We start from the raw sequence: 25711 nt of genomic DNA, 5'->3' as shown, positions 1-25711 counted from the left end.
AATTTGGATGGTATAGTATCTTGAGCCACAATTAAAGTCTTTTGACACTCATGTCTGGCGTTACTGTTGTTGTTGTCGATTTTACGTGCGCCGATTGCTTTGGGCCGGGCCTAGTCAAAGTCCAGGGCCGTTTTTTTTTTTTTTGTCCTAGTCCATCCCTGATTGCCAGACAAATAATTCTCAGGAGTTGGAAATCAGAGGATGCCCCTTCCTATCAGAAATGGACAGTAGAACTCACTAGAGTGTCTGCATTTAATGACAATGACAATAATGATATAGAATTGCTATTATATATCTTTGACAGACTTCTCGACATGTCACATCTTTTCCAGGTGGATACATTATTAGAAGTGTTACATGTGCCATGTTTTTGCCAAGTTAAAATGAGTTTGACTGTAAAATGTTTTAATCTCTGAGTTTGTCTATTATAAACAGCATCCTAAAAAAAGTCTGTGTCTCGCTTTATCGCTCAGGCTGCACTGCAGTGTCTATTCACAGGCGCGATCCCACTACTGATCGACACGGGGGCTTTGACCTGCTCCGTCTCCGACCTGGGCCGGTTCACCCCTCCTTAGACGACCTGGTGGTCCCGAGCTCCCCCAGGAGCACCATATCGATACCGAACTTAGTGTGGACACCTGATCAACATAGTCCACTGCAGCCCAGAACCCCTGAACTCAAGCGATCCACCAGCCTCAGTCTCCCAGCAGCTTGGATTACAGGCGCGCACCACTGCACCCGACGAGAGCTGCAGCATCAGCGCTGATACTCAATCTAGAGATCACTGACACCTCGAGTACAGCACAGCAGAACAATAGACTGACATTAGCTGTGGAGCAGAGTTTTGAATAAATATCTTTGGTATTTTTGTGTAGTAGTACATTTCCAAAGCTTTAATCTCCAAACAGATCATCACAAATAGTTTTCCAAACATCTGAACATAAGTTTAATTCTAAATATTATGTTGCTGATATTTTTATTAATTTTAATACTTCGGACTATTATTTAATCTAAATTAACATACAGGTTAATACATGAATCATTTACTAAAATTTTGGATTTAGTTTAGCTGGTTTATTACCTGTTTTATTTATAATTTGCATGTATATTTATCACATGTACACACAGCTCGTTCAAAAATCGATGAATTAAACACCACTTTTTTCTTGTTCAGTAAGCTGGAAATCACAACAGTTTGTACATTGTCCAGTTTGCTCCATGATGTATGTGATCAACAAACATGCAAGTAATATTACCAAATACATATTCTGCTGCCTAAAGCCAAAGCGGCAGATGCTACCAGGGTTTGGGAGCTTCGCAGGATGTTTCTCTGAGGCACGGAGCGACAGTGACAGGAACCTCTGGACCATGAGAGGATCTTCTGGGACCACGATGGCCATCACATGGAGCTCTTCCACAAAGCTGAGTGTGACAGGGCATTTTTGGGACTGTAGCTAAACAAGTAACACTGCCTGATGCTTGGCTTGTATAAAAACTAAATCCAATTGTAATAGTCCAATCTTTCTTTCATATTTCTGTAACGAGTATCCTATATAATTTTTAAAAAGTCAGTAAATCAAAATCCTACACATGACTGAATAATAATAAATGATAATTCAGCGTGCTGACAGTGGGCCTGTCCAGTCAAGAGATATTTAAAATGTTACGGTTTTTCTTTTAGTCAGTCATTTAGTCACTTGTGCACATAAAATCAATATTTTGAGCAAGTTACAGGCATGTGCTCCATTGTGTGGTGCTGTTTGTACGAATTGTTTTGATAAATGCACATACTGGTTTACAGATGTTGAGAATGATTCAAGAAATGCACAACTGTAAAGCAACTGAGAAAAAGTCAGTAAAACATCTATGATTTAACGTGTAAAACAGCGCCTCCGGCTGGTGATGGAATGCAGATGTTGAATATGAACAGAAATGTCACATATCTTCCAGAGAGAGGCGATATAGGACCAGTCCTTTGTCACGATATACAGAAGCAAATGCAGCTGCTGAAAATATCTAGTTTAAAAAAGGTTACACATTTGAAAGTGAGACTATGTCAAATCTTTAAATAATCTTAACTGATCCACCTGCAGGTACAAACACAAAAGTCTGGGTCTCGCTGTATCGCTCAGGCTGCACTGCAGTGTCTATTCACAGGTGCGATCCCACTACTGATCGACACGGGGGCTTTGACCTGCTCCGTCTCCGACCTGGGCCGGTTCACCCCTCCTTAGACGACCTGGTGGTCCCGAGCTCCCCCAGGAGCACCATATCGATACCGAACTTAGTGTGGACACCTGATCAACATAGTCCACTGCAGCCCAGAACCCCTGAACTCAAGCGATCCACCAGCCTCAGTCTCCCAGCAGCTTGGATTACAGGCGCGCGCCACTGCACCCGACGAGAGCTGCAGCATCAGCGCTGATACTCAATCTAGAGATCACTGACACCTCGAGTACAGCACAGCAGAGCAAGCATCTCTGTCTCTCTCAAATATAAATGTAGATTCGAGAACCATATTATTAAGGAAGCATAAAAAAATAGCTGTTTTACTCCTCAAAATACAATACAAATACATAATTTAGTTTCGACATTTAATGCATGCTCTATTACAAAATTGCACACATATATAGGTTTAAAGAAAAAAAAGGTTTCATTTTTAGTTTTAATGAAAAGATTGTTTAATTCATCCAATTAAAAAAAATATATGTTAATGACTTTAACCCCTCAGGGTAAGTTATGTAAGTTAAAAAATATAGATGTGAATTACTACCCTATACATTTTTTTTTAATTGGATGAATGATTTATAAAAAAAAATTCAGTGTAGAAAGCTTTACTTTTTCTTCATGTTTTTGACTATACTAAATAAATATTAAAATATTGCACACATGTAAATAAAATAAAATAAAGTGGTAGAATTGTCAGTGTATGTTGTATATTACACATTAATGACTCTTTTTCTCTTGTCCTTCAGGTGGATTTATCACTGTCTCAGGTGGCTCTCAGTCCTCTGGTGGGTCCCACATTATCACATCTGGTGGATCTCAGTCCTCTGGTGGGTCCCACATTATCACATCTGGTGTATCTCAATCCTCTGGTGATACCAAGATTATCAAAACTGGTGGACCAACAATCCAAATAAAGCAAACCACCTCCACTTCACACCGTACTTACTAAAGGCACAGCATGTCGTTTAGTGAGACAGTATTCAAACACATACAGACATTTCATATTAAAAGAGTGTTAATACACAGATTGGGACAAGGACCAACAAAAGAATCTCACCTTTGTGTTTTTATATGGGAGAAAAACCTGTCTCTGTAAATAAATGTGAATTTCCTGTTTGATTTTTATTTTTTATTTTTTTGGTTCACGCAGTTTTTTACAATCATTTTGTATTGTAAAAGGGACAGTAATAACTGTGTGAGAAATATACTGTTTGTGACAGTGCAAATCTAATGTGTTATTTATTGAATTTATTTATTCATTTTATTTAATGTATTTTATTTATTGAATTTTATTTTGATTATATAATGATGGATGCTTTAACTGTATTTAATGATAGCCAAGTGGTGACCTTAAAGCCGAAGCCTACTTGGTGATTAGTTTGGGTTGGGTTTGTTACCGGAATAAAATGTTGTATTCTTTATTCTATTCTGAAATTTGCCCGAGAATCAATAATTGTTAATCACTAAAATACATTTACTTCAGGAAAAACAAAAACGGATAACAATGATATATCTTGGACAGACTTCTCGACGTTACACATAATTTCCAGATGGATGCATTATTAGAAGTGCTACATTTGCCATGTTTTGCCATGTTAAAATGAGTTTGACTGTAAAATGTTTTCATCTCTGAGTTTGTCTATTATAAACGGTGTCCTAAAAAAAAGTCTGGGTCTCGCTGTATCACTCAGGCTGCACTGCAGTGTCTATTCACAGGCGCGATCCCACTACTGATCGACACGGGGGCTTTGACCTGCTCCGTCTCCGACCTGGGCCGGTTCACCCCTCCTTAGACGACCTGGTGGTCCCGAGCTCCCCCAGGAACACCATATCGATACCGAACTTAGTGTGGACACCTGATCAACATAGTCCACTGCAGCCCAGAACCCCTGAACTCAAGTGATCCGCCAGCCTCAGTCTCCCAGCAGCTTGGATTACAGGCGCGCGCCACTGCACCCGACGAGAGCTGCAGCATCAGCGCTGATACTCAATCTAGAGATCACTGACACCTCGAGTACAGCACAGCAGGACACGCATCTCTGTCTCTCTCAAATATAAATGTAGAATCGAAAACCTTTATTATTAAAGAAGCTTAAAAAAATAGCTGTTTTACTCCTCAAAAAACAAATACATAATTTAGTTTCGACATTTAATGCACGCTCTATAACAAAATTGCACACATATATAGCTTTTAAAGCAAAGGTTTAATTTTTTAGTTTTAATGAAAAGAACGTTTAATTTATCTAATTAAAAACAGTACTGGGCACCTAAATAATCAAGTTGGTCCGTGTGACCTGTAAAAGGGTGGTGAAACTGCCACGGATGATCTCACATCACCTCAGGGAGCTACCTGTCTGCCAAATCCTTCTTAATTGGGTTTAAAATGATGAGTTTATAAATTTATAAACCCTGCATGACCAGCTCAGCCTCCTTTTCCTGTAACTGTCAATGAGATTTCCTCAAGTGGTACCAAATGCTCATAAACACACACACACACACAACTTGTATACACACAGTGTGTTGAAATCTTAATTGTCTTAATGCACTCCCTCCATTGTAGTCTTGAGGATGAGTACATCTCATGTACATACAGTTAACACATACATTCCTCTGCAGTTTCCTCATTAGGGTGGACCCTAAAAACCAGTCTTTAAGTTTCAACTCTGCTGGTGGTGAAAGCTGGGACTGGCACATATACACTCTCCCACACACACCCTTCCTCCTTCACTCCCCCACAAAGTCCAGGAGCCGCCCTGGAGATGCATCTCTATAAGAGATCACAGCTGGCCTCAAAGGTGCCATCCTCGTCTGGACAACTCTAAGAGTTTCCTACAGTGTCCTCTCTGGGTTCATCTCATCTCTGTATCCATCCGTCATGTCGCTCTCTGTTCGCACGACATCCTCCAAAGTTCCCAGGACTGTGACCTCAAAGTCCATTATCACCAAGAGTCAGGGTGGTGTCTTTCCACAGAAAGCCCATAGCGTGTATGGAGGTAGTCTAGGAGGTGGCACCCGCATCTCCTCCACCTCACTGCAGTCCAGAATTGGAGGATATGGTGGAGGATACGGTGCAGGATATGGTGGAGGATACGGTGGAGGATATGGTGGAGGATACGGTGCAGGATATGGTGGAGGTTATGGAGGAGGATTTGTAGCAGGTATAATGCCTGGAGGCTGTGTTGTAAACGACTTTCAGCTGAATGAGAAGGCCACCATGCAGAACCTGAACGACCGTCTGGCGTCCTACCTGGAGAAGGTGCGCTCACTGGAGGCTGCCAATGCCATCCTGGAGAGGCAGATCCGCGAGTACTATGAGAAGAAAGGGCCGATCGCACAGAGGGACTACAGCAACTACTGGAACACCATCAAGGACCTGAAGGACAAGGTACAGTGATGCCTGAAATAATATGAAACATTACTAGCAAGCTCTATTTCAATTATACCTTTGCATATAGCAGCAGAAAAAGAGATCACAAATCATCACTTGCTTTCTCAGAGTTTGATGATATGCCCATAGAAAGCAAGTATCCATATTAATATATTTTCCTATGTTTTATATATTCTACATTTCAGATTAAAAATGCTACCATCAACAACGCCAACATCCTCCTGCAGATCGACAACTCTAAACTGGCTGCTGATGACTTCAGGCTGAAGTAAGTCACACAACTGTTCCAGCACAACAGCAAATCAGCAGATTAGAATGATTTCTGAAGGATCATGTGACACTGAAAACAAATCAGCTTTGATACTGCAGAATAAAATGACATTTTAAAACATATTACACTAGAAAACTGTTTTTAAAATGTCAGTATAACAGGTTTGCTTTATTTTGTTCAAATACATTCAAGCTTGGTGAGCATAAGAAACTTCTTTTAAAAATGCAAAAAAAAAAAAAAAAAAACTAGCAAGTGTGTATTTTAAGACATTGGTTGTGTTTAAACAATGAATGGTGTTTATATTTCCTATGTCACCTTTCCACTAATCAGATATGAGCATGAGGTGGTGATGCGGCAGTCTGTGGAGGCTGACATCGCTAACCTGCGCCGCTTGCTGGACCACACAGCCCTGACAAAGACTGACCTGAAGATGCAGATCGAGGGTCTGCAGGATGAGCTGGCATTTATGAAGAAGAACCACCAGGAGGTTTACAGCAGTTTTCTGATAGATCATCTATGTGTAACTGATCCTAAATGTTTGGACTATTATTTTAATATTATAATACATGATTCTGTGGTATTACAGGAGCTGGCTGCACTGAGGGCACAGCTGACAGGCACAGTGAACGTAGAGGTTGATGCTGCTCCTCAGCAAGATCTGAACAAGGTTCTGGAGGAGATTCGTGCTCATTACGAGAACATCATTCAGAAACACCGCAGGGAACAGGAAGACTGGTTTAAAAACAAGGTAAGACATCCTCTGTTGGTTGTGAATTCTACTTTGCTATCAAACATACTGCAAGACTCCTGACTTCACTGAATAATAAACCACATATTCCAGAATGTCACCTGAAGTAGTGTCTGGATTGTGATCTATTGTTTTTATCTTTTGTTTAGACGGCAGGATTGAACAAAGAGGTGATCCACAGCACAGAGATCATACAGACGTCCAAGTCACAGGTCACAGAGCTGCGAAACACCTTACAGAGTCTGGAGATCGAGCTACAGTCTCAGCTCAGCATGGTGAGACACAAGGGGAATGAAGAGTGAGAGAGATTAGATACATTATCTGAAACAAAGGAAGGAAAACATTACATAAGAGAAACTATGCTTTATTCTCATGTTATTCTCATGTTCTCAAACAGAAAGCAGCACTGGAAAACTCACTGGCAGACACAGAGGCTAGGTACAGTGCTATGCTAGCAGGCTACCAGAACCAAATCAACATGCTGGAAGCCGAGTTGGCTCAGTTGAAAGCTAGCATTGAGCAACAGGGACGAGAATACGCCTTGTTGCTGGACATCAAGACTCGTCTGGAGCAGGAGATCGCCACCTACAGGAGCCTCCTGGAAAATCAAGATATTAAGTAAGTTGATACCTTTATAAAAGTTAATGTAAGTTAAAATCAGTGGAGCATGGATTATGCTTTATTATCTTGCCCAGGAACATCTTAACTAATTCATTTTTTCTTTCTCCTACTCTTCCAGAACTCAAATTCCAGGTAACTGAAATCTCCCTTTGTATATTGTGGTAGAATTGTCAATTTTAGGCAGTGTATGTTGTATATTACATATTAATGACTCTTTCTCTCTTGTCCTTTAGGTGGATTCATCTCAGGTGGATCTCAATCCTCTGGTGGGTCCCACATTATCACATCTGGTGTATCTCAGTCCTCTGGTGGGTCCCACATTATCACATCTGGTGGATCTCAGTCCTCTGGTGGGTCCCACATTATCACATCTGGTGGATCTCAGTCCTCTGGTGGTACCAAGATTATCAAAACTGGAGGACCAACAATCCAAATAAAGCAAACCACCTCCACTTCACATCGTACTTACTAAAGGCACAGCATGTCGTTTAGTGAGACAGTATTCAAACACATACAGACATTTCATATTAAATGAGTGTTAATACACAGATTGTTAAACAGAACATCGAAAGATACTCAATGCTGTGTTTTTGTATGTGAGAAAAACCTGTCTTTGAAAATAAAAGTGCTGTCAAGAAAAAAAATTCCTACGTTTTTTTTTTCACCTACAGTTTTTTAGAATCATTTTGTCACCAATTCTTAGAACCTTGGAGTCATTTCTCAAAACTCTAAACACAAAACATTATTTGTAACAGACTGTCCTATGTTCATGTTGCATGTTGAGTTCATATCTTTAAAGAAGCCTTGCATTTGCAGAAGCATTGGTTCAAATAATTCATTTATCATGAAATACCATAGGAACATTACTTTAGATCACCCACACACAACATACCGATATTTAACTGTTTACGTTTTACATTCATTAAATATAGTTGTACAAAATGTGTGATGCAGCTTTCATTGTGGTTCTACACATTCATACATCATTGTAAAAGACGAGAAAGAAAAGTACAGACACTGGAATCATTGAACAAAATCTGAAAATTAGTGATGAAATAATCAACTGACAACATGGATTTTTACAATATTTAGATAAGAAAAAAAAAATAGTACATTAAAAAGTCTTCTAGAGTTTTTCTCGCTGCACTTCTATGTTTTCATCAACCTTGTCTTGTGGATTTGGCCACAGGTTCTCATCTTCATTACAATAAATATTTTCATTAGCTAAACTCTTGGAAAAAATCTTCTGGCCTGACAAATCCAGGGCTGGCACTGGTCTCCTGTGATGTCCCTGTGCATCATCCATGGCCTGGAGAACAGTGACTTGTTTGTGAGGGAGACTATTGAGAACCTTCCACCTCCATGTGGAGAACAATTCTTCAGTCGGGTTACAGTAAGGAAAGAAGACTATGGAGTAAATACAAGGTGGTGAACTGTGGATGGGCCTGAAACCATAATTGCTCTCAGTGCCGTTGCTAAGAGATTTGGGTCCACTGCGCTGATTTTGCTATGGGCCTCCTCAAAATCACATTCAGTGGGGGGTGGTCGGGCCCCTAGTGAACATCTTTCTGGGCCCTTCTCAACTGCTGGGCTCTCAACCTCTCCTCCATGTCTTGGTCAGGTTAAAGAAAGCCTGCTTCGCCAAAAATATGAATGGTTTTCATCAGCTTCCAGCTCTATCACCCTCTAAAAAGACATTTACAGGTTGAGGATAGTGATCTAGCTCATTCTCTCTTGGACAAAAGTGCAAGAGTTCTGGAATAAAATTCATGAACATATTTGCTTTGTTTTACAGTTTCATATTTCACTTTGTCCTAGACTGTATATATCAGTTGGTCAGACAACAACATAAGATACACAAACACAAAATCCTGGGTCCAAATCAGTTTGCTGATTGCCAGCAGAGGCGGACTGACCATCTGTGTGATCTGGAGAATCACAGAACGGCCGGTACTCCAGGACGGCCGGCGGGCCGGCCCACCACCCGCCACTCATGCAGTCATTGGCTGTGTCCAAATTCAGGGTCTACATCCTTCGGAGTACTCATTTGAAGGATGTTACGTCACAGCGCCGCGGCGAAGGATGTCCAAATTGAGGATCCTTCAAATGCAGCCCACAAATACGTCCTCCTTTTCCCCGAATTCGAAGGATGGGTGTGATGGATCCTTTCACGTCCTACCTATACCATAATTATTTTCGGCAGAGCGTATGGCGGACGAAGCGAGCGGTAGCGGAGTGGGAGAGGAGTATGCTTTTCGATGTAAGTTTTTTAAAAACTGGCTTTTCAAAAATATATATATTTTTCAGTGGTTGTCTAGTTAGGCATTTAAAAAAAAAAAAAACCTTATATAAAAATAGGTTATAATGGCTTACCTGGATATGACTGTCTTGTAGTCTGATATAAAAAAAACTCTCCAACAACGAGCAAAGTAAGTATTTAATTTATTTAATTGCTTTATTTCTTCCAAAATAATTAAAATGAGGAGAATAACTCTTTGTTTGTCCATTTTCCCGCTTCTTGCTTAGCGCTGTCATGGTTGCTAGGCGACAGGATATGAGCAACGGGTAAGGGAGGGAACTGAAAGAAGGGTACGCTGTCTAAATTCACAAACACCGACTTCCGGGTTTTGCGGTCGTCGGAGGACCCCTCCTCCTTCAACCGGGTAGGAAGGATCCTAAGGAGGATGCAGTCCCTGAATTTGGACACAGTCATTACCTGTTATTTTCCCCCCACTAAGGAATTTAAACACAGTGGAACCCGCTCTTGTCAATTAGCGTTTCGGCGGTGTAACTGCAGAACAAAACAGACATACGCAAAAGTATAAATGCTCACGACGGTGTCGCCTACGTGCGTAGCCCACAACGTACACTACGGCATACACTCGATGCAGAAGTATAAATCGGCCTTAATCTGTTTCACAGTCCAGTACTGTAGGTGGCAGCAATGCACCTTTAAGTTGGATGCCAGCTGCACTGGCCGTGGCCGCCAAGTAAAGAGAAGAAGAATTGGAAGAGTAGGAAGAAACGAACAGCAAAGACGTTAACGTTAGATAGAAGAAACATAGAAAAAAAAAAACAATATGCATAACGCGGCTGCAGGTAAAAAAAAAAACGAAAGGAAAGGGTGGGGCTGAGAAGGCGAGAGAAAAAAAAATGTGGAATTTTGATTGACACTTTGAAGCCGCTTAATGTCCCAGACTAACTGAAAAATTTCCAGGAGCAGCACCTCGCAGTTAAATATTAGCAGCAGTGAAGAAGTGAGCCAGAGAGCTATGCAGCAACATGCCACCAGTGATGATGAGGGACAGAAAGATGAGCTGGTTCCACAGGCAGATAAAGATCCAAGTATGGAACATGAGAGGAGAAAGAGAGTTACTTGCTAGGGATGATGTTAGGAAGTGATATTCAGGTTGCTACATTTTTTATAATTACAGTAGTTAAAACAGCTAAACTTCAACATTTTAGCTGTGAAATGTAACATGCAGTAGCTAACATTAAGAAATATGTTTTGCTTTTACTATTAAAAATGTTGGTAACATTGCAGCTAATACTTACAAACTTTGATGATTTTGAATACAGAAGTTACATTTGTAATGATGTATTTTCATGTAGATGTGCTATTATTATCTGTGCAGTAAGATGAATTATTGCATAAATTAAGATTATTAAGTAATAAATTCATTTTAAGACAGCATGGAATAGATTGTATAATATGCTGTTATAAAAGCATATTATATAATCTATTCCATGCTATCTTGGAATAAAACTGGATTTTTTATTTTTTATTCCATCATTTGTTTATTCAGGTTGAGCTTAGACCAAGAGCAGAGAAAGACACCCACTCCAGCTCAACATCTAGTCAACATCAGTGCTATTGCTATAATTTGGATGGTATAGTATCATGAGCCACAATTAAAGTCTTTTGACACTCATGTCTGGCATTACTGTTGTTGTTGTCGATTTTACGTGCGCCGATTGCTTTGGGCCGGGCCTAGTCAAAGTCCAGGGCCGTTTTTTTTTTTTTTTGTCCTAGTCCATCCCTGATTGCCAGACAAATAATTCTCAGGAGTTGGAAATCAGAGGATGCCCCTTCCTATCAGAAATGGACAGTAGAACTCACTAGAGTGTCTGCATTTAATGACAATGACAATAATGATATAGAATTGCTATTATATATCTTTGACAGACTTCTCGACATGTCACATCTTTTCCAGGTGGATACATTATTAGAAGTGTTACATGTGCCATGTTTTTGCCAAGTTAAAATGAGTTTGACTGTAAAATGTTTTAATCTCTGAGTTTGTCTATTATAAACAGTGTCCTAAAAAAGTCTGAGTCTCGCTGTATCGCTCAGGCTGCACTGCAGTGTCTATTCACAGGCGCGATCCCACTACTGATCGACACGGGGGCTTTGACCTGCTCCGTCTCCGACCTGGGCCGGTTCACCCCTCCTTAGACGACCTGGTGGTCCCGAGCTCCCCCAGGAGCACCATATCAATACCGAATTTAGTGTGGACACCTGATCGACATAGTCCACTACAGCCCAGAACCCCTGAACTCAAGCGATCCGCCAGCCTCAGTCTCCCAGCAGCTTGGATTACAGGCGCGCGCCACTGCACCCGACGAGAGCTGCAGCATCAGCGCTGATACTCAATCTAGAGATCACTGACATCTCGAGTACAGCACAGCAGAACAAGCATCTCTGTCTCTCTCAAATATAAATGTAGAATCGAGAACCATATTATGAAGGAAGCTTAAAAAAATAGTTGCTTTGCTCCTCAAAATACAATACAAATACATAATTTAGTTTTAACATTTAATGCATGATCTATTACAAAATTGCACACATATATAGGTTTAAAGCAAAGAAGGTTTCATTTTTAGTTTTAATGAAAAGATTGTTTAATTCATCCATTTAAAAAAATATATATGGTAATGATATATATATTTAACTTTAACCCCTCAGGACAAGTTATGTAAATTACCAAAAATATACATGTAAATTATTACCCTACCATTTTTTTTTAACTGGATGAATGATTTATTTATTTTTTTCAGTGTAGAAAGCTTTACTTTTTCTTCATGTTTTTTACTACATACTAAATAAATATTAAAATATTGCACACATGTAAATAAAATAAAATAAAATAAAGTGGTAGAATTGTCAGTGTATGTGTCCACTAGTGGTCTCACTTCTCCATAGGCACCTCACCGCAGGCACTACTATTCCCACAAGCCTTGTCCCTTCATCACAGTAATTGCACTCCTGTTAATTGCACTCAGGCGTCTTCACTTGATAGTCATTACCCTGACCTATATTATCCGGTCTGTTTCCCATTGTCTGGATGGAGTCCTTACTTTCCGTCACCTGGTTTCCTCGCGTTTCCTAGTCCTTGAGTTCCAGTTCTTGTTCCTGTTTGTTTGTTTGTTTGTTTCTGTTTGGATCTTGTTGGTTACGACCTTGGTTGGTTTGACCTTGATTTGGATTACCCTTAATAAAACCACACTGCACTTGGATCTTCTGTCTCCTGTGTTCCCGTACGTGACAAGACATTGATGACTCTTTCTCTCTTGTCCTTCAGGTGGTTTTATCACTGTCTCAGGAGGATCTCAGTCCTCCGGTGGGTCCCAAATTATCACATCTGGTGGATCTCAGTCCTCTGGTGGGTCCCACATTATCACATCTGGTGTATCTCAGTCCTCTGGTGGTACCAAGATTATCAAAACTGGAGGACCAACAATCCAAATAAAGCAAACCACCTCCACTTCACACCGTACTTACTAAAGGCACAGCATGTCGTTTAGTGAGACAGTATTCAAACACATACAGACATTTCATATTAAAAGAGTGTTAATACACAGATTGGGACAAGGACCAACAAAAGAATCTCACCTTTGTGTTTTTGTATGGGAGAAAAACCTGTCTCTGAAAATAAAAGTGAATTTCCTTTTTTTTTTTTTTTGGTTAACGCAGTATTTGACAATAATTTTGTCACCAATTTCAGATCCCTGATGTAATTTCTCAAAACTCTAAACACAAAAAAAATATTTGTAACAGACTGTCTTGTGTTCAAAATGTTGCATGTTGAGTTCATAGCTTTAAAGAAGCCTTGCATTTGCAGAAGCATTGGTTCAAATAATTCATTTCTCATGAAATAACAGTAACATAACTTCAGATCACCCACACACAACATAACGTTGATGAGCTTGTTCAGGTGTGTTTGATTAGGGTTGAAGCTGAACTCTGCATGACTGCGGCTCTCTAGGACCGAACTTGCCTACCCCTGTTCTAGATTGTTTATATTAGGTGGACAGACAACAACATAAGAGACACAAACACAAAATCCTGGGTCCAAACCAGTTTGCTGTTTGCCAGAAAAATAATTCTCAGGAGTTGGAAATCAGAGGATGCCCCTTCCTATCAGAAATGGACAGTAGAACTCACTAGAGTGTCAGCATTTAAAAACGACAATGACAATAATGATATATAATTGCTATTATATATCTCGGACAGACTTCTCGACATTTCACATCTTTTCCAGATGGATACAATATTAGAATATTATGTTTTTGCCAAGTTAAAATGAATTTGACTGTAAAATGTTTTCATCTCTTTATAAACAGTGTCCTAAAAAAAGACTGAGTTTCGCTGTATCGCTCAGGCTGCACTGCAGTGTCTATTCACAGGCGCGATCCCACTACTGATCGACACGGGGGCTTTGACCTGCTCCGTCTCCGACCTGGGCCGGTTCACCCCTCCTTAGACGACCTGGTGGTCCCGAGCTCCCCCAGGAGCACCATATCGATACCGAACTTAGTGTGGACACCTGGTCAACATAGTCCACTGCAGCCCAGAACCCCTGAACTCAAGCGATCCGCCAGCCTCAGTCTCCCAGCAGCTTGGATTACAGGCGCGCGCCACTGCACCCGACGAGAGCTGCAGCATCAGCGCTGATCCTCAATCTAGAGATCACTGACACCTGGAGTACAGCACAGCAGAACACTACACTGACATTAGCTGTGGAGCAGAGTTTTGAATAAATATCTTTGGTATTTTTGTGTAGTACATTTCCAAAGCTTTAATCTCCAAACAGATCATCACAAAAAGTTTTCCAAACATCTGAACATAAGTTTAATTCAAAATATTATGTTGCAGATTTTTTTTATTCATTTTAATACATCAGACTTTTATTTAATCTAAATTAACATACCGGTTAATACATGAATCATTTACTATAATTTTGGATTTTTAGCTTGTCTATTACGTGTTTTATTTATAATTTGCATGTATGTTTATCACATGTACACACAGCTCATTAATTTTATTGTGGCAAACTTTGCTGTTTATATTCCTGGAAGAATTAAAAGAATTAAGGGACTGAAGTGTCAGGTGTGGCACTGGCTGCAGTCCTGACAGGAACCTCTGGAGCACCTGTGACTGAAACTAATGCATGTTCTGGTGATACAACATCAGGAAATTATGAAGCAGCTGTGACAGAAAACTCTCTTTAAACTGGAAGCTCAGGGACTTGACCCTGTGTATTTTCTTAATCCATGTTACTGGTCTTATTGAGAATATTTTTTAAATTTTTTTTTGAATTTGAAATCTTTAATCATTACTTATTCTTCCTGGGATATGCTCACTTTTCTCTGCTGTTATGTGAGGCAGCGCTGCAGTCAAGCCCATCATTCAGATCTGCCTCTATTCCACTACACAATGCTCACTTTTCACAAGAAAATCAAAAACTGATGAATTAAACACCACTTTTTTCTTGTTCAGTAAGCTGGAAATCACAACAGTTTGTACATTGTCCAGTTTGCTCCATGATGTATGTGATCAACAAACATGCAAGTAATATTGCCAAATACATATTCTGCTGCCTAAAGCCAAAGCGGCAGATGCTACCAGGGTTTGGGAGCTTCGCAGGATGTTTCTCTGAGGCACGGAGCGACAGTGACAGGAACCTCTGGACCATGAGAGGATCTTCTGGGACCACGATGGCCATCACATGGAGCTCTTCCACAAAGCTGGCTGTGACAGGGCATTTTTGGGACTGTACCTAAACAAGTAACACTGCCTGATTCTTGGCTTGTATAAAAACTAAATCCAATTGTATTAGTCCAATCTTTCTTTCCTATTTCTGTAATGTGTAAGCAGTTTTTAAAAAGTCAGTGAATCAAAATCCTACACATGACTGAATAATAATAAATGATAATTCAGCGTGCTGACAGTGGGCCTGTCCAGTCAAGAGATATTTAAAATGTTATAGTTTTTCTTTTAGTCAGTCATTTAGTCACTTGTGCACATCATAAAATCAATATTTTGAGCAAGTTACAGGCTTTTGCATGTGCTCCATTGTGTGGTGCTGTTTGTACGAATTGTTTTGATAAATGCACATACTGGTTTACAGATACTGAGAATGATTCAAGAAATGCACTACTGTAAAGCAACTGAGAAAAAGTCAGTAAAACATCTATGATTTAACGTGTAAAACAGCGTCACCGGCTGGTGATGGAATGCAGATGTTGAATATGAACAGAAATGTCACATATCTTTCAGAGAGAGGCGATATAGGACCAGTCATTTGACAAGACATACAGAAGCAAATGCAGCTGCTGAAAAATATCAGTTTAAAAAAAGGTTACACATTTGAAAGTGAGACAATGTCAATTTCTCAGAATTCTTAATTCTTTAAATAATCTTAACTGATCCACCTGTAAGTACAAAAACAAAAGTCTGGGTCTCGCTGTATCGCTCAGGCTGCGCTGCAGTGTCTATTCACAGGCGCGATCCCACTACTGATCGACACGGGGGCTTTGACCTGCTCCGTCTCCGACCTGGGCCGGTTCACCCCTCCTTAGACGACCTGGTGGTCCCGAGCTCCCCCAGGAGCACCATATCGATACCGAACTTAGTGTGGACACCTGATCAACATAGTCCACTGCAGCCCAGAACCCCTGAACTCAAGCGATCCACCAGCCTCAGTCTCCCAGCAGCTTGGATTACAGGCGCGCGCCACTGCACCCGACGAGAGCTGCAGCATCAGCGCTGATCCTCAATCTAGAGATCACTGACACCTGGAGTACAGCACAGCAGAACAATAGACTGACATTAGCTATGGAGCAGAGTGAACTAGTTTTTAAATATGCTTGCCGTATTTTCACAAGTATTACTTTACAAAGCTCCCATCTGTATCCTTTTCAAATTTGAAAATATTATTAACTCAAAATCACAAAGTAGCCTCACCACACCTAATAGCTGCTTCACCCAGAACTTTCATTTGGAGCTGTTCTCTTTTATTTTAATACTTTTTTATTTTCATTATTAACCCTCACAAGGTCCTCGTTTCCTGTTTACTCTAAGGGTCTTTAAAAATTGAAAGAGTAATTGTAAAAAAATATAAAAAATTTAAATCATACAAATAATATATCCGTTTATTCATTATAAATGCTGTGTTTTGGGAGATATATGAAGTACTTTTGTACCTGTTTACCACAAAATTCCTCAACTACACCAATAGCTTAAATGTGTATTTATTTTTTAAATGGAAAATCACTTAAATTATTATCTTGATAATTTACTTTAACTTAATTTATTAACTTTAATTATCTTTAATTTAAGCCGTTTCTGGATATTGGTTTAGGTGTAGAATTCTGCCATCTGCTGGTTAGAGAAATACTTCAGTTTTTGAAAGAATAGTGAAGTGATCATAAATATTATATTACTGTTAATATTTTTCAAGTGAACGCTCGAAATATAATCTTTAGGTACTTTTCTTCCAGATTATGAAACATCTTCAGCATGTGACTATAAGGAGGATGACAAGCAGCAGATATTAAGATCCAAGTTCTGAGGTTGTTTATGCACTGAAAACAGCCATATGCTTGTAAGATAAATAAAAATCATCATGACAAGTGACAACCCTTTGACAGTATTGTGCACTAGGGTGGGAGGGACAGCAGGGATACTGAGATCAATACTAGATTAATAATGATTTGTTTTTTAATTAAACTAACATTTTGTATTATATTTTTCGTCAGAACAGTTATTGTTATGAAGGGTATATTAAGTGTTAGTTGTTCTGAAAGTTATTTAAGAGTAAACTCTTTCGAAAGAATAAAACTCTTATTTAACTAACATGCAAATAACACTGAAGTATTCCTTTGTGTGTGTGTGTGTGTGTGTGTGTGTGTGTGTGTGTGTGAAGATGATGAGATGAGAGAGAGAGAGAGAGAGAGAGAAAAGGAAATGAAAGGAAAGGAAAATCCAACAAAACAACAAGAAAGAGACAAAAAAAAAACATAGCAAAGGAGCAAATTATGAATAAAACTAAACAACAAAGCCCAAGATCCAGGGTCATAAAAATAGATCAAAATGTTAAGTAATAAACAAAATAATACAATATAGAAAATAAAAAATTAGATTATTACAGTAATTTAGTTTTTTTTTTTTTTTTTTAATTTCTCTGAGACATCATAATTTCAGGACCGTATGCTGTGACGTGCTCTGTCCGCTGCTATCCTCCTGACCGACAGAGGGCGCACGTGCGCGTCATAGTGCCATCAGGCCCTGAGCGTCGAGTAGTCAACTCAACACCTGTAACAGCTAATTCAAAACATAACGACGCCAACTCTCCTTTCCCATGGAGTATTTTTGACAATGCACCGGTAACTCAAAACAATTCATATCTGTCAACATATCAGAGGACTTGCGTTAATTACGAATAGTTATTTTGTTTCAGTGTCATAAAAACGACTGGTCTGTTAGCCAGCTAGCTAGCCAAACAGCGCACCTTGTTTTGTGCCAGCTTCAGAAATTAAATATGATTTTAATTTAGGAACTGAGTGTGTTATAGTACATCGCGCTGAGTGAATAATTTTGTAAGGTGTCCTATATTTCAGAAATGATTCAGCTAGCTGCTAACGTTAAGTCTGTTTTTAACAGCGCTGTTCTATTCAAAGTCACGTCATATTTAAACTTATGCTTTCACTTCCGACTGTTTGCTTATGCAACAAAAGCTTTATTTTCTTGGGACGATCCACTTAAGGACTGTCCATGCGCCCTGCGAAGAAGTCTTTATGCTCTGTTCGCTTAAAGTATCTAAAGAACCGTTTTTTTTGCCTTTGGCTCTCTCTCTCCGTGTGCGTGTATGTGTGTGTGTGTGGCTGCTTGAAAATAGCGTCAGAGATATTTTTAACAGTCTGCTGTCCGTCCAGATATGTGACTTGTGTCAAATGCCCTCGTTCCATTGCTATGCGGGGTCTAGATTCAGAATGCCTGACCATAAAGTCACAGAAAACACAGCTCTACAAGTACTGGAGAAAAAAAGCTGTAGAAACAAATATGACTCAGGAATTGCTATAGATACAAACATTTTAATACAAAGAAACATTAAGTAACACATTAAATAAAAAAAAATGACATTTTGAAGTATAATTTTTTTTTTTTATTATTATTATTATTTTCATTTTTTTCAGTGTAGTCTCGTATCAGGTCCAGGTCCCAGTTGTTGAAAGATCTGAATACGAGTAATCTGGTTTTGGAAATTAAATGTTTTGCTGTTCAGGAACAGGTAATTAAATTTATTTTATTTTCCTGCTTTTTTATTATTATTATTATTATTTTTTTTTTTAAGAAAATACCTTATCCAGAAAATACCTTATCCACGTTACCAGTGCTCTAAATTTAGATGTAGATGTGTATATAAACAACAAGCGGTAGAATAATAAACCCAGGGTCACTGTGTTTTTCAGTTTCTTTTAAAGAAAGCTAGGCTTCTTAGAACTGTAAACTGTGAACCCTTATGCTGGGCTGAAAATCATTTACCATGTAAACATCTCATTATGCTGTATGTCACCAAACGGGTTCAATCTTTTTGTCAACTTCTTTTCATTCAATTAGCGCAGGTTTTGTATTTGTTGTTAGAACTGGCCTCATTGATTTCAGCTTTTGCATCTCAGTTTTTGAGTGAAGAAAAAAAAAAACATTATTTGTGGATGATTTTGTTGTTCTCTCAAAAATTAAGGTTCATAAACTCATTACTGCATAAACAATAAGACCTACGATCAATCTGTTCCAAAAAATTAATATTTATTTATTTTTTCTTTCTGGGAAGTTGTTATACACTGTGTGAGTAAAGTTAGTAGGTTTTAATCCAGTGTGATAACATTACCATTTTTGGGGTGGGATCCTCTCCGGGTCAAAAAAACTGGAACACAACATAAAAAAATACATAAATCAAGTGTAAAATATAAATATGAGTATACAACCCCTGTAGCTAATACTAATGTCCATGAACCAATTTAAAGTTTTGTTACATTTTATTCCATCCATGATCCCACCCTTCTGATGCAATCTGGATATTTCAGTTTTTTTGGGATCTAACGTATCTCAACACTTCTGAAATGTTTTGACCAACATTATACAATAGTGAAGGTTTAATTAGTTTTTCAGCATCTTTTTTTCAACCCAGTTCCAAGAGTTGGTCCAATCCAAATCCATTTTCTTTGGAATCTTATGGTCGTGACGACATTGAAAGAATCTCTTTTTGTGATTGCAGGGAGGTTACAGGTGTAGCTGGGGTTTGGCAGCTATGACCATGGTGCTGTGTTGGGGTGGTCTGTTGGTGTTGGTGGCCCTGTCCCGGGCCCTGGGCTCTCTGCAGCTTTCAGAGGATGCTGCTGTGCCAGATGAATGGGTCCTGCTCCATGTCGTGCAAGGCCACATTGGGGCAGGAAACTACAGCTACCTGCGTCTCAACCACGAAGGACGTATTATCCTGTACATGCAGAGCCTTAAGGGAGACGCAGATCTCTACGTCTCTGACAAGACGCTGAGGCCAAACTTTGATACCTACAAGCTTCAGTCTACTACCTGTGGCCAGGACGTGGTGGTCGTCCCAGGGGATTTTGTTAGGCCTGTTGGGATTGGGATCTACGGACATCCATCCTACATGGAGAGTGAGTTTGAGATGAGGGTGTTTTACGACCAGACGGCACTCACAGAAGAGGAAGTGGAGAAAAACTCATATTCCTCAGATGAGACTCCTGGACAGTCTCAACACTCTCAGGGCCCCACGGACGGGACGGAAGAAGAGGAATCAATCCTGTGGACTATACTGATTGGGATTCTTAAGATCATACTTGAAATTTTGTTTTGATTTTGATGTCCCAGCTGCCAACATAACACATTTGCCACAATTATAATTTTTTTTCTTATTTAGATCAAATCAGAAGTTTTTTTTTTCTTCCAGTTTTGGCAAAGAGCCAGAAATGTTTTGCCTGGGGTTTTGTTAAAATCTTGAGTTGCACCATCAACACTCTATAGAGAATATGTAAATTTCTTCTGACGTTTTAATACGCAAATTCTGAATTTGTTTGTCAAATTAGATGGCATATCAACACGATTGAAATGTCAAACACGAATTCTCTTATATTTTATTGATGGAGTTAAAAACAATCTGTTGTGTGGTGCATTTGTCTGTCTTTTACTGACCTGGGGATGTGAATTTGAAGTTTTAAACTGCACTATGCAATCACACAAATCACCTTGTTACGAAGGTCATACTGTTGTGCCTATTGTGAAGACAAGAGTCTGTTGACTAATAAGCCGTAAAGACTTTTATGCACCTGTAGTTGTAAGATACAAATAAAACGACTTATTTTTGAAACTTGTTGTGTCCAGCTTCACTTTGTGTTCAGGGTTTTTTTTGTGTGTGTGCAAATAACAAATTGTTAAGTGCTTTGATGTTGCTGTGTTTAGTTACTGTGTTAATATACTATGATATTTTATAAATACTTAACTAGATACAGCTGTATTAATATGTATAATATTAGCTTCTATTTTTTTTTTCTTTTGTCTAACAATTTAATGAGTGTCAATTTTAGAACTTGTGGGATGGATATTACATTTACAATAATGCACCTTGCTCTATATATGTAAATACAAAAAAAAATGTAATGATAATAAAAACAAGAGTAATATAAATTAAAAAGAATGCAAACGTTGTGAATAATTTTATTTATTTTTAATCGTGGTGCCTGTTTGCACTTTAAAGAGGATCTCTATTTATTCTTTAATTTCATCGAATGTACATTAGGTTTTTTTTTTAATTATCAATCTTTATGTATTTTCACACATATAAGAACAGCGTGTGATTTCACGTTGATTCTGTGTCGTGCTCTAGTCCTCATTAGGATCCACACCCAGTGCTATTAAAACACCACACATCATAGTAAAGGGCCAGTTATCAGTCATAATAAGAATGCACAAATAAAGTATAAAAGAAAAAGCGTGCACACCCCGATTTCTATTTATTATAAATAATTCAGAAGACAAAACCTACAGTCTATGGGCAAAACACAGCTCAATGCACCTAAAAGTTGTAAGCCATCCGCCATTAAACGCCAAGAAGAAGAAGAAGAAAACACAGCCCACGTCATATGTGAGCGACGGAAGCGCGCGCACAGAGAGAGCACACCATCACGACCTTCTGACAGGGAAACCCAATATTAATGTAAGACGCTGAAATTATAACAGCGGGGCTCCTGCTTATTTTAATTAGCCCGCATCATGTTTCGTGCTACGTTAGCGTTGTGTGGAAGAACGGCTGTTAAAAGGGTAAGTATGCGCATTGATGTCTGTATTGCGGGCAATAACCATGCAATATAGATGCGTGTGAATATGATAGTGATGGTCATTCTTGAGCAACATCGAGGAGTCAACACATGTTTTTTCTCAAACCAGTTCATCTCATCTGTCTCCGGAGAAAACGTACTTCCATCTAATTTGCGACTTCCATCTAATCTCATTGGAGTCGGGCGACAAAGTAAGCAAAGCTTTCTTATTTAATAAGTAAATATAATGCATTACTCCCCATTATTACTCTGTCTCCAACCTACTGTAGTTATAAAACTGCTGCCAGAATAAAACTGTGAACTTTCTGTTGTGATCTATACATCTCTTCAAACAAATGACAGACGGAGAGCCTCTATCAATTGATAATATTGTTAATATAGTCAAATGATCTCCAGCACAGCAGTGAACTGAAGATGTGTGACTCTTTCTGTAGAGAGGGCCTCTCCGGTGGGCTCTGATCTTCCAGTGGTGCACAGATGTGAGGCTGCTCTCCCAGCTCACCTGGCACCTGTCCACACCTGGCTGGAGTCTCTGGGAAGCTGTGACTGTGACCCTCTCGGTGTGGTTGACCTGCACCCTGATGTCTTCTCCGTTCCTGTCAGGTACCTGTCATTTTATTCTGTGAAGTATTTTTAGGCTGGAGTTAAGTTTCAAACTAATGAATATATGGTTGTTCTCGTTTCTGTTCATAGGCTGGACATTCTTCACGATGTGGAGGTCTGGCAACGTAATTTCAAACGAATAGTAAGTTACTACGTGGTGTACATTTATGCTTTCTGGTGTTAACTTTGCTCTTGTAATGCGCATTAGAGGCATAGTTTCACCCCAAAATGAAAATCCTCCGGTTAGCCAAGATGTAGATGAGTTTGTTTCTTCATTGGAACAGAATTGGAGGAGGTTAGCATGACATCACTTGCTCATCAGTGGATCCTCATTGAATGGGTGCCGTCAGAATGAGTCCAAACAGCTGATAAAAACATCAGAATAATCCACAAGTGATCCACACGACTTCAGTTCATCAGTTAACATCTTGTGAAGAGAAAAGCTTTGTGTTTATATGAAACCAATCCATTGAACAGTGTTGCCAATGGCGCATTTTTCATGCTACTTTAACGCTGTTGCAGCGGGTTGTTTTTCATGTACATTGATTGTAGTGACCCTAATAACATGGTATAAATGCTAATTTTACCAGGGGAACCTCACTAAATAAAGTGGGTTTTTTTTAAAAATCCCTTGGAACACCCTCGAAACACGATTTGGCTAGTTTTGAGTAGCAATTTGGTGGGTTTTGTTGTGAAGACCTGGCAACCCTGCCGCTGAGACAGTTTAAAATTTAAACCACTGCTTCTGGCTAAAATACAAGTCCTCTATCCATAAAATTGCTGTTTCCAGATAAAGCATTGAAAAAAAAAAACATTCTAAACAAATATGTTGATGCATTTTAATGTGAGAGGACAACCAGGGATTACCTTTTTCACTGGAAAATGTTATTTTGAATTCTGGGTTTTGGCAAGAGTGCTGGTCTAAAGTTAAAACACTTTAATGATGGATTTGTTTTATACAAACATGCAGCCCATTCACTGCAGATGATTCATTTGTAAGCAAGTGATGTAAAGCTATATTTCCCCAAATCTGTTCCGATGAACAATCTCTTCTACATCTTGGATAACCTGAGGATGAGTACATTTTCTGCTCATTTTTATTGTTGAGTGAAATGATACTGTCCCAGTCATATTCTATAAATCTATTTTTAAGTTTATCATAACATATGACAGTCATTCATTATTTGACTATGGTAGAGCCATGCAAAAGTCAAATCAAGAGCTGAAGTCAGCGGTGGAGGCAGGAAACCATGGAAGCAGAAAGGAAGCGGCCGAGCACGGCATGGAAGCATTCGTTCTCCGCTGTGGAGAGGAGGTTGATTTGAGCTTCATCTTAAAAACACAGATGTATGAAACTATCACTGCACTCACTGAAGTACTAAACAAATGCTCCTCTTTCTCGTTCAGGAGGAGTAGCTCATGGCCCACGGGGACCGACCAGTTATTATTACATGTTGCCCATGAAGGTGAGGGTGCAAGGACTGAAAATCGCCTTAACTGCCAAACTGGCTCAGGTGAGAGGAAGCACACTCTTAAAGTTTTACTTGGTTTGGAATGTGCTGCAGTATGAATAGTATAATGTACTAATAAAATATTTCTTAATATTTTAATACTTGTTTTATGCTTTTGGTTTTTAATTTTAGTGATGTGCTTGTTATGCATATTTTTGTTGTAGTTTTTCTGTTATTGTTTAGCCTTATTTTTATTTAAGTTTTAGCTCTAGTAATTTTAGGACTTATAATTAGAAATTTTTCATCTTAAGATTTATATATTTTTTTCAGCTTTATTCCAATTAATGGAAATTGTTTTAATAGTTTTAGTTAACAATAACAACACTGATACACTTATATCAGTACTAGCGGCAAAATGGTTTTCTTCATAAAAGTTAGTTGAAATGTGAAAAGTGAACGTCTTTATTTCTCCAGGATTACCTTCATATTGTGGACTCACTGGAGATTCCCACTCCAGACCCCCACTACCTCCTGGAGCTGGTCAAACACAGACAGTGGGGGGATTCAGTCCTCATCGTTGATGTGTAAGCATGCAGATGAGGACGCATATGTCTTTGCCAACCTGATATACATATTTGTGTCCTATAGTGAAATCTTTTTTTTTTTTTTTTTGCATGCATGCATGCATGAATTTCAGAGGTGATGAATTCCCTCAGAACATTCTTAAGGCGACTGAAGATCTGAAAACAGTGAATATCATTCCAGCCATAGGTAAACATCACCGAAAGATTTGAAAGTGCACTTAATCAAATATAGAGGAATGAAACCATTGCATCAGAGCTCTTTCATGATCTTAATACTGACGAGTTGCGAAGGTAAACTTTGTTGTTTGGTGTTTACAGGTCTAAATGTCCACAGCATGCTGAAACACGAGAGTCTGGTTCTCACTCTGGAGGCTGTCAAATTTCTTGAAAAGAAGCTTCTTTGGCACGATGTGCGTTACACTCCCCTGTATCCCTTCAAACTCCCATACAGCGACCTGCCATGAACACAGCACAGACTTCAAAGTATTAAAAGGTTTATTTCATAAAAACAATGATCTTGAGGTCTCATTTCACATGTACAATGAAGTAAAAAAAAAAAAAGCATTTTAATGAATAAATAATGTTATTAGACATATATGAAAGATAAGGCATAGATCTCCCATCTTAGAGCAGAACGCTTCTTCTCTGTTGGAACCACATAAGTGTTGGGGTAGTCTTCTGAGGTCTCAGAAGTAAAAAAAGTATATGTAACTTACTGGTGGAGGCTGATACGTAAGTTGTTCCTGAGGACAAAAAACAAAAGAATATATATTTTTAATAAAAGAAATCAAACTATATTGTGTATATATATGCAGCTACTAAAAAAGAAATACATGATTAATGATACCCTAATGACCCGGGTTTTAACATCTCCCAGTCCTGCTTATACTGGAAAAACCTGATAGAGGATCCAAACACATCATGATCAGTCTTGAATCGTTTATTTAGTTTATAAAGATTGTATATTAATATAAAAGTATGCCTTACTTTGCCACTGGATCAGTTTTCTTCAAGTTCCTCATGTGAGGATGATTAAAAACTGGCCGTATAACTGTGAAGAGAATCCGAGTGTAATGCAAACTGACAACCACGAGTCAAAGAAACTGAAACTAGACATGAAAAGTGGACTTACATGACTTGGGACGAGGTCGGATATCACTCTCACTGTGGGATCGAGTT

The 25711-nt window shown here is 38.9% G+C and overlaps 3 protein-coding genes and 1 long non-coding RNA gene across 6 annotated transcripts; 3 read left to right on the top strand and 1 right to left on the bottom strand.

The window, feature by feature from the left end:
• Nucleotides 1-2104: 2104 nt before the first annotated feature.
• On the bottom strand, nucleotides 2105-11878 carry LOC128022483 (uncharacterized). 2 transcript variants are annotated; one of them, XR_008185931.1, is made up of 2 exons: nucleotides 11777-11878; nucleotides 2105-2297 (listed from the first exon to the last, which is right to left on the bottom strand). It is a non-coding gene; the product is annotated as an uncharacterized LOC128022483 (long non-coding RNA). The 2 variants fall into 2 exon arrangements; XR_008185930.1 differs by lacking the exon at nucleotides 11777-11878 and adding an exon at nucleotides 4086-4187.
• LOC128022473 (keratin, type I cytoskeletal 13-like) lies at nucleotides 5025-13057 on the top strand. Its single transcript, XM_052610101.1, has 9 exons — nucleotides 5025-5614; nucleotides 5803-5885; nucleotides 6219-6375; nucleotides 6475-6636; nucleotides 6786-6911; nucleotides 7034-7254; nucleotides 7376-7389; nucleotides 7491-7547; nucleotides 12861-13057. The coding sequence occupies exons 1-9, from the start codon at nucleotides 5105-5107 to the stop codon at nucleotides 13040-13042; spliced, it is 1512 nt and encodes a 503-aa protein (XP_052466061.1). The 5' UTR covers nucleotides 5025-5104; the 3' UTR covers nucleotides 13043-13057.
• Nucleotides 13058-17768: 4711 nt separating this feature from the next.
• Nucleotides 17769-20927, top strand: ca11h6orf120 (chromosome A11 C6orf120 homolog). 2 transcript variants are annotated; one of them, XM_052610080.1, is made up of 3 exons: nucleotides 17782-17925; nucleotides 18736-18830; nucleotides 19818-20927. In XM_052610080.1, exon 3 carries the CDS (start codon nucleotides 19851-19853, stop codon nucleotides 20415-20417), a length of 567 nt encoding a protein of 188 aa, XP_052466040.1. In that variant the 5' UTR covers nucleotides 17782-17925; nucleotides 18736-18830; nucleotides 19818-19850; the 3' UTR covers nucleotides 20418-20927. The 2 variants fall into 2 exon arrangements, with proteins under 2 accessions (XP_052466041.1, XP_052466040.1); XM_052610081.1 differs by lacking the exon at nucleotides 18736-18830 and having other exon boundaries at nucleotides 17769-17925.
• Nucleotides 20928-21686: 759 nt separating this feature from the next.
• On the top strand, nucleotides 21687-25044 carry mrpl4 (mitochondrial ribosomal protein L4). The gene is made up of 9 exons (XM_052610079.1): nucleotides 21687-21877; nucleotides 22004-22085; nucleotides 22329-22497; nucleotides 22588-22639; nucleotides 23695-23812; nucleotides 23905-24011; nucleotides 24423-24532; nucleotides 24646-24719; nucleotides 24851-25044. The coding sequence occupies exons 1-9, from the start codon at nucleotides 21830-21832 to the stop codon at nucleotides 24994-24996; spliced, it is 906 nt and encodes a 301-aa protein (XP_052466039.1). The 5' UTR covers nucleotides 21687-21829; the 3' UTR covers nucleotides 24997-25044.
• Nucleotides 25045-25711: the final 667 nt, after the last annotated feature.

The sequence above is a fragment of the Carassius gibelio genome, chromosome A11, assembly GCF_023724105.1.
Source record: "Carassius gibelio isolate Cgi1373 ecotype wild population from Czech Republic chromosome A11, carGib1.2-hapl.c, whole genome shotgun sequence".
Taxonomy (NCBI): domain Eukaryota; kingdom Metazoa; phylum Chordata; class Actinopteri; order Cypriniformes; family Cyprinidae; genus Carassius; species Carassius gibelio.
Note: the sequence above shows the minus strand (reverse complement) of the source record. Positions and strands in the feature narration are given on the sequence as shown.

Bases quoted from the DNA above. Each gene is read 5' to 3' on its own strand.
- LOC128022473 (XM_052610101.1), top strand. From the start codon at position 5,105: ATGTCGCTCTCTGTTCGCACGACATCCTCCAAAGTTCCCAGGACTGTG. The intron at 5,615-5,802 runs GTACAGTGATGC...TCTACATTTCAG, and splicing joins TCAAGGACCTGAAGGACAAG to ATTAAAAATGCTACCATCAA. The intron at 7,548-12,860 runs GTGTATCTCAGT...TCACTGTCTCAG, and splicing joins GTCCCACATTATCACATCTG to GAGGATCTCAGTCCTCCGGT.
- ca11h6orf120 (XM_052610081.1), top strand. From the start codon at position 19,851: ATGACCATGGTGCTGTGTTGGGGTGGTCTGTTGGTGTTGGTGGCCCTG.
- mrpl4 (XM_052610079.1), top strand. From the start codon at position 21,830: ATGTTTCGTGCTACGTTAGCGTTGTGTGGAAGAACGGCTGTTAAAAGG. The intron at 21,878-22,003 runs GTAAGTATGCGC...TTCTCAAACCAG, and splicing joins GAAGAACGGCTGTTAAAAGG to TTCATCTCATCTGTCTCCGG. The intron at 24,012-24,422 runs GTGAGAGGAAGC...TTATTTCTCCAG, and splicing joins TAACTGCCAAACTGGCTCAG to GATTACCTTCATATTGTGGA.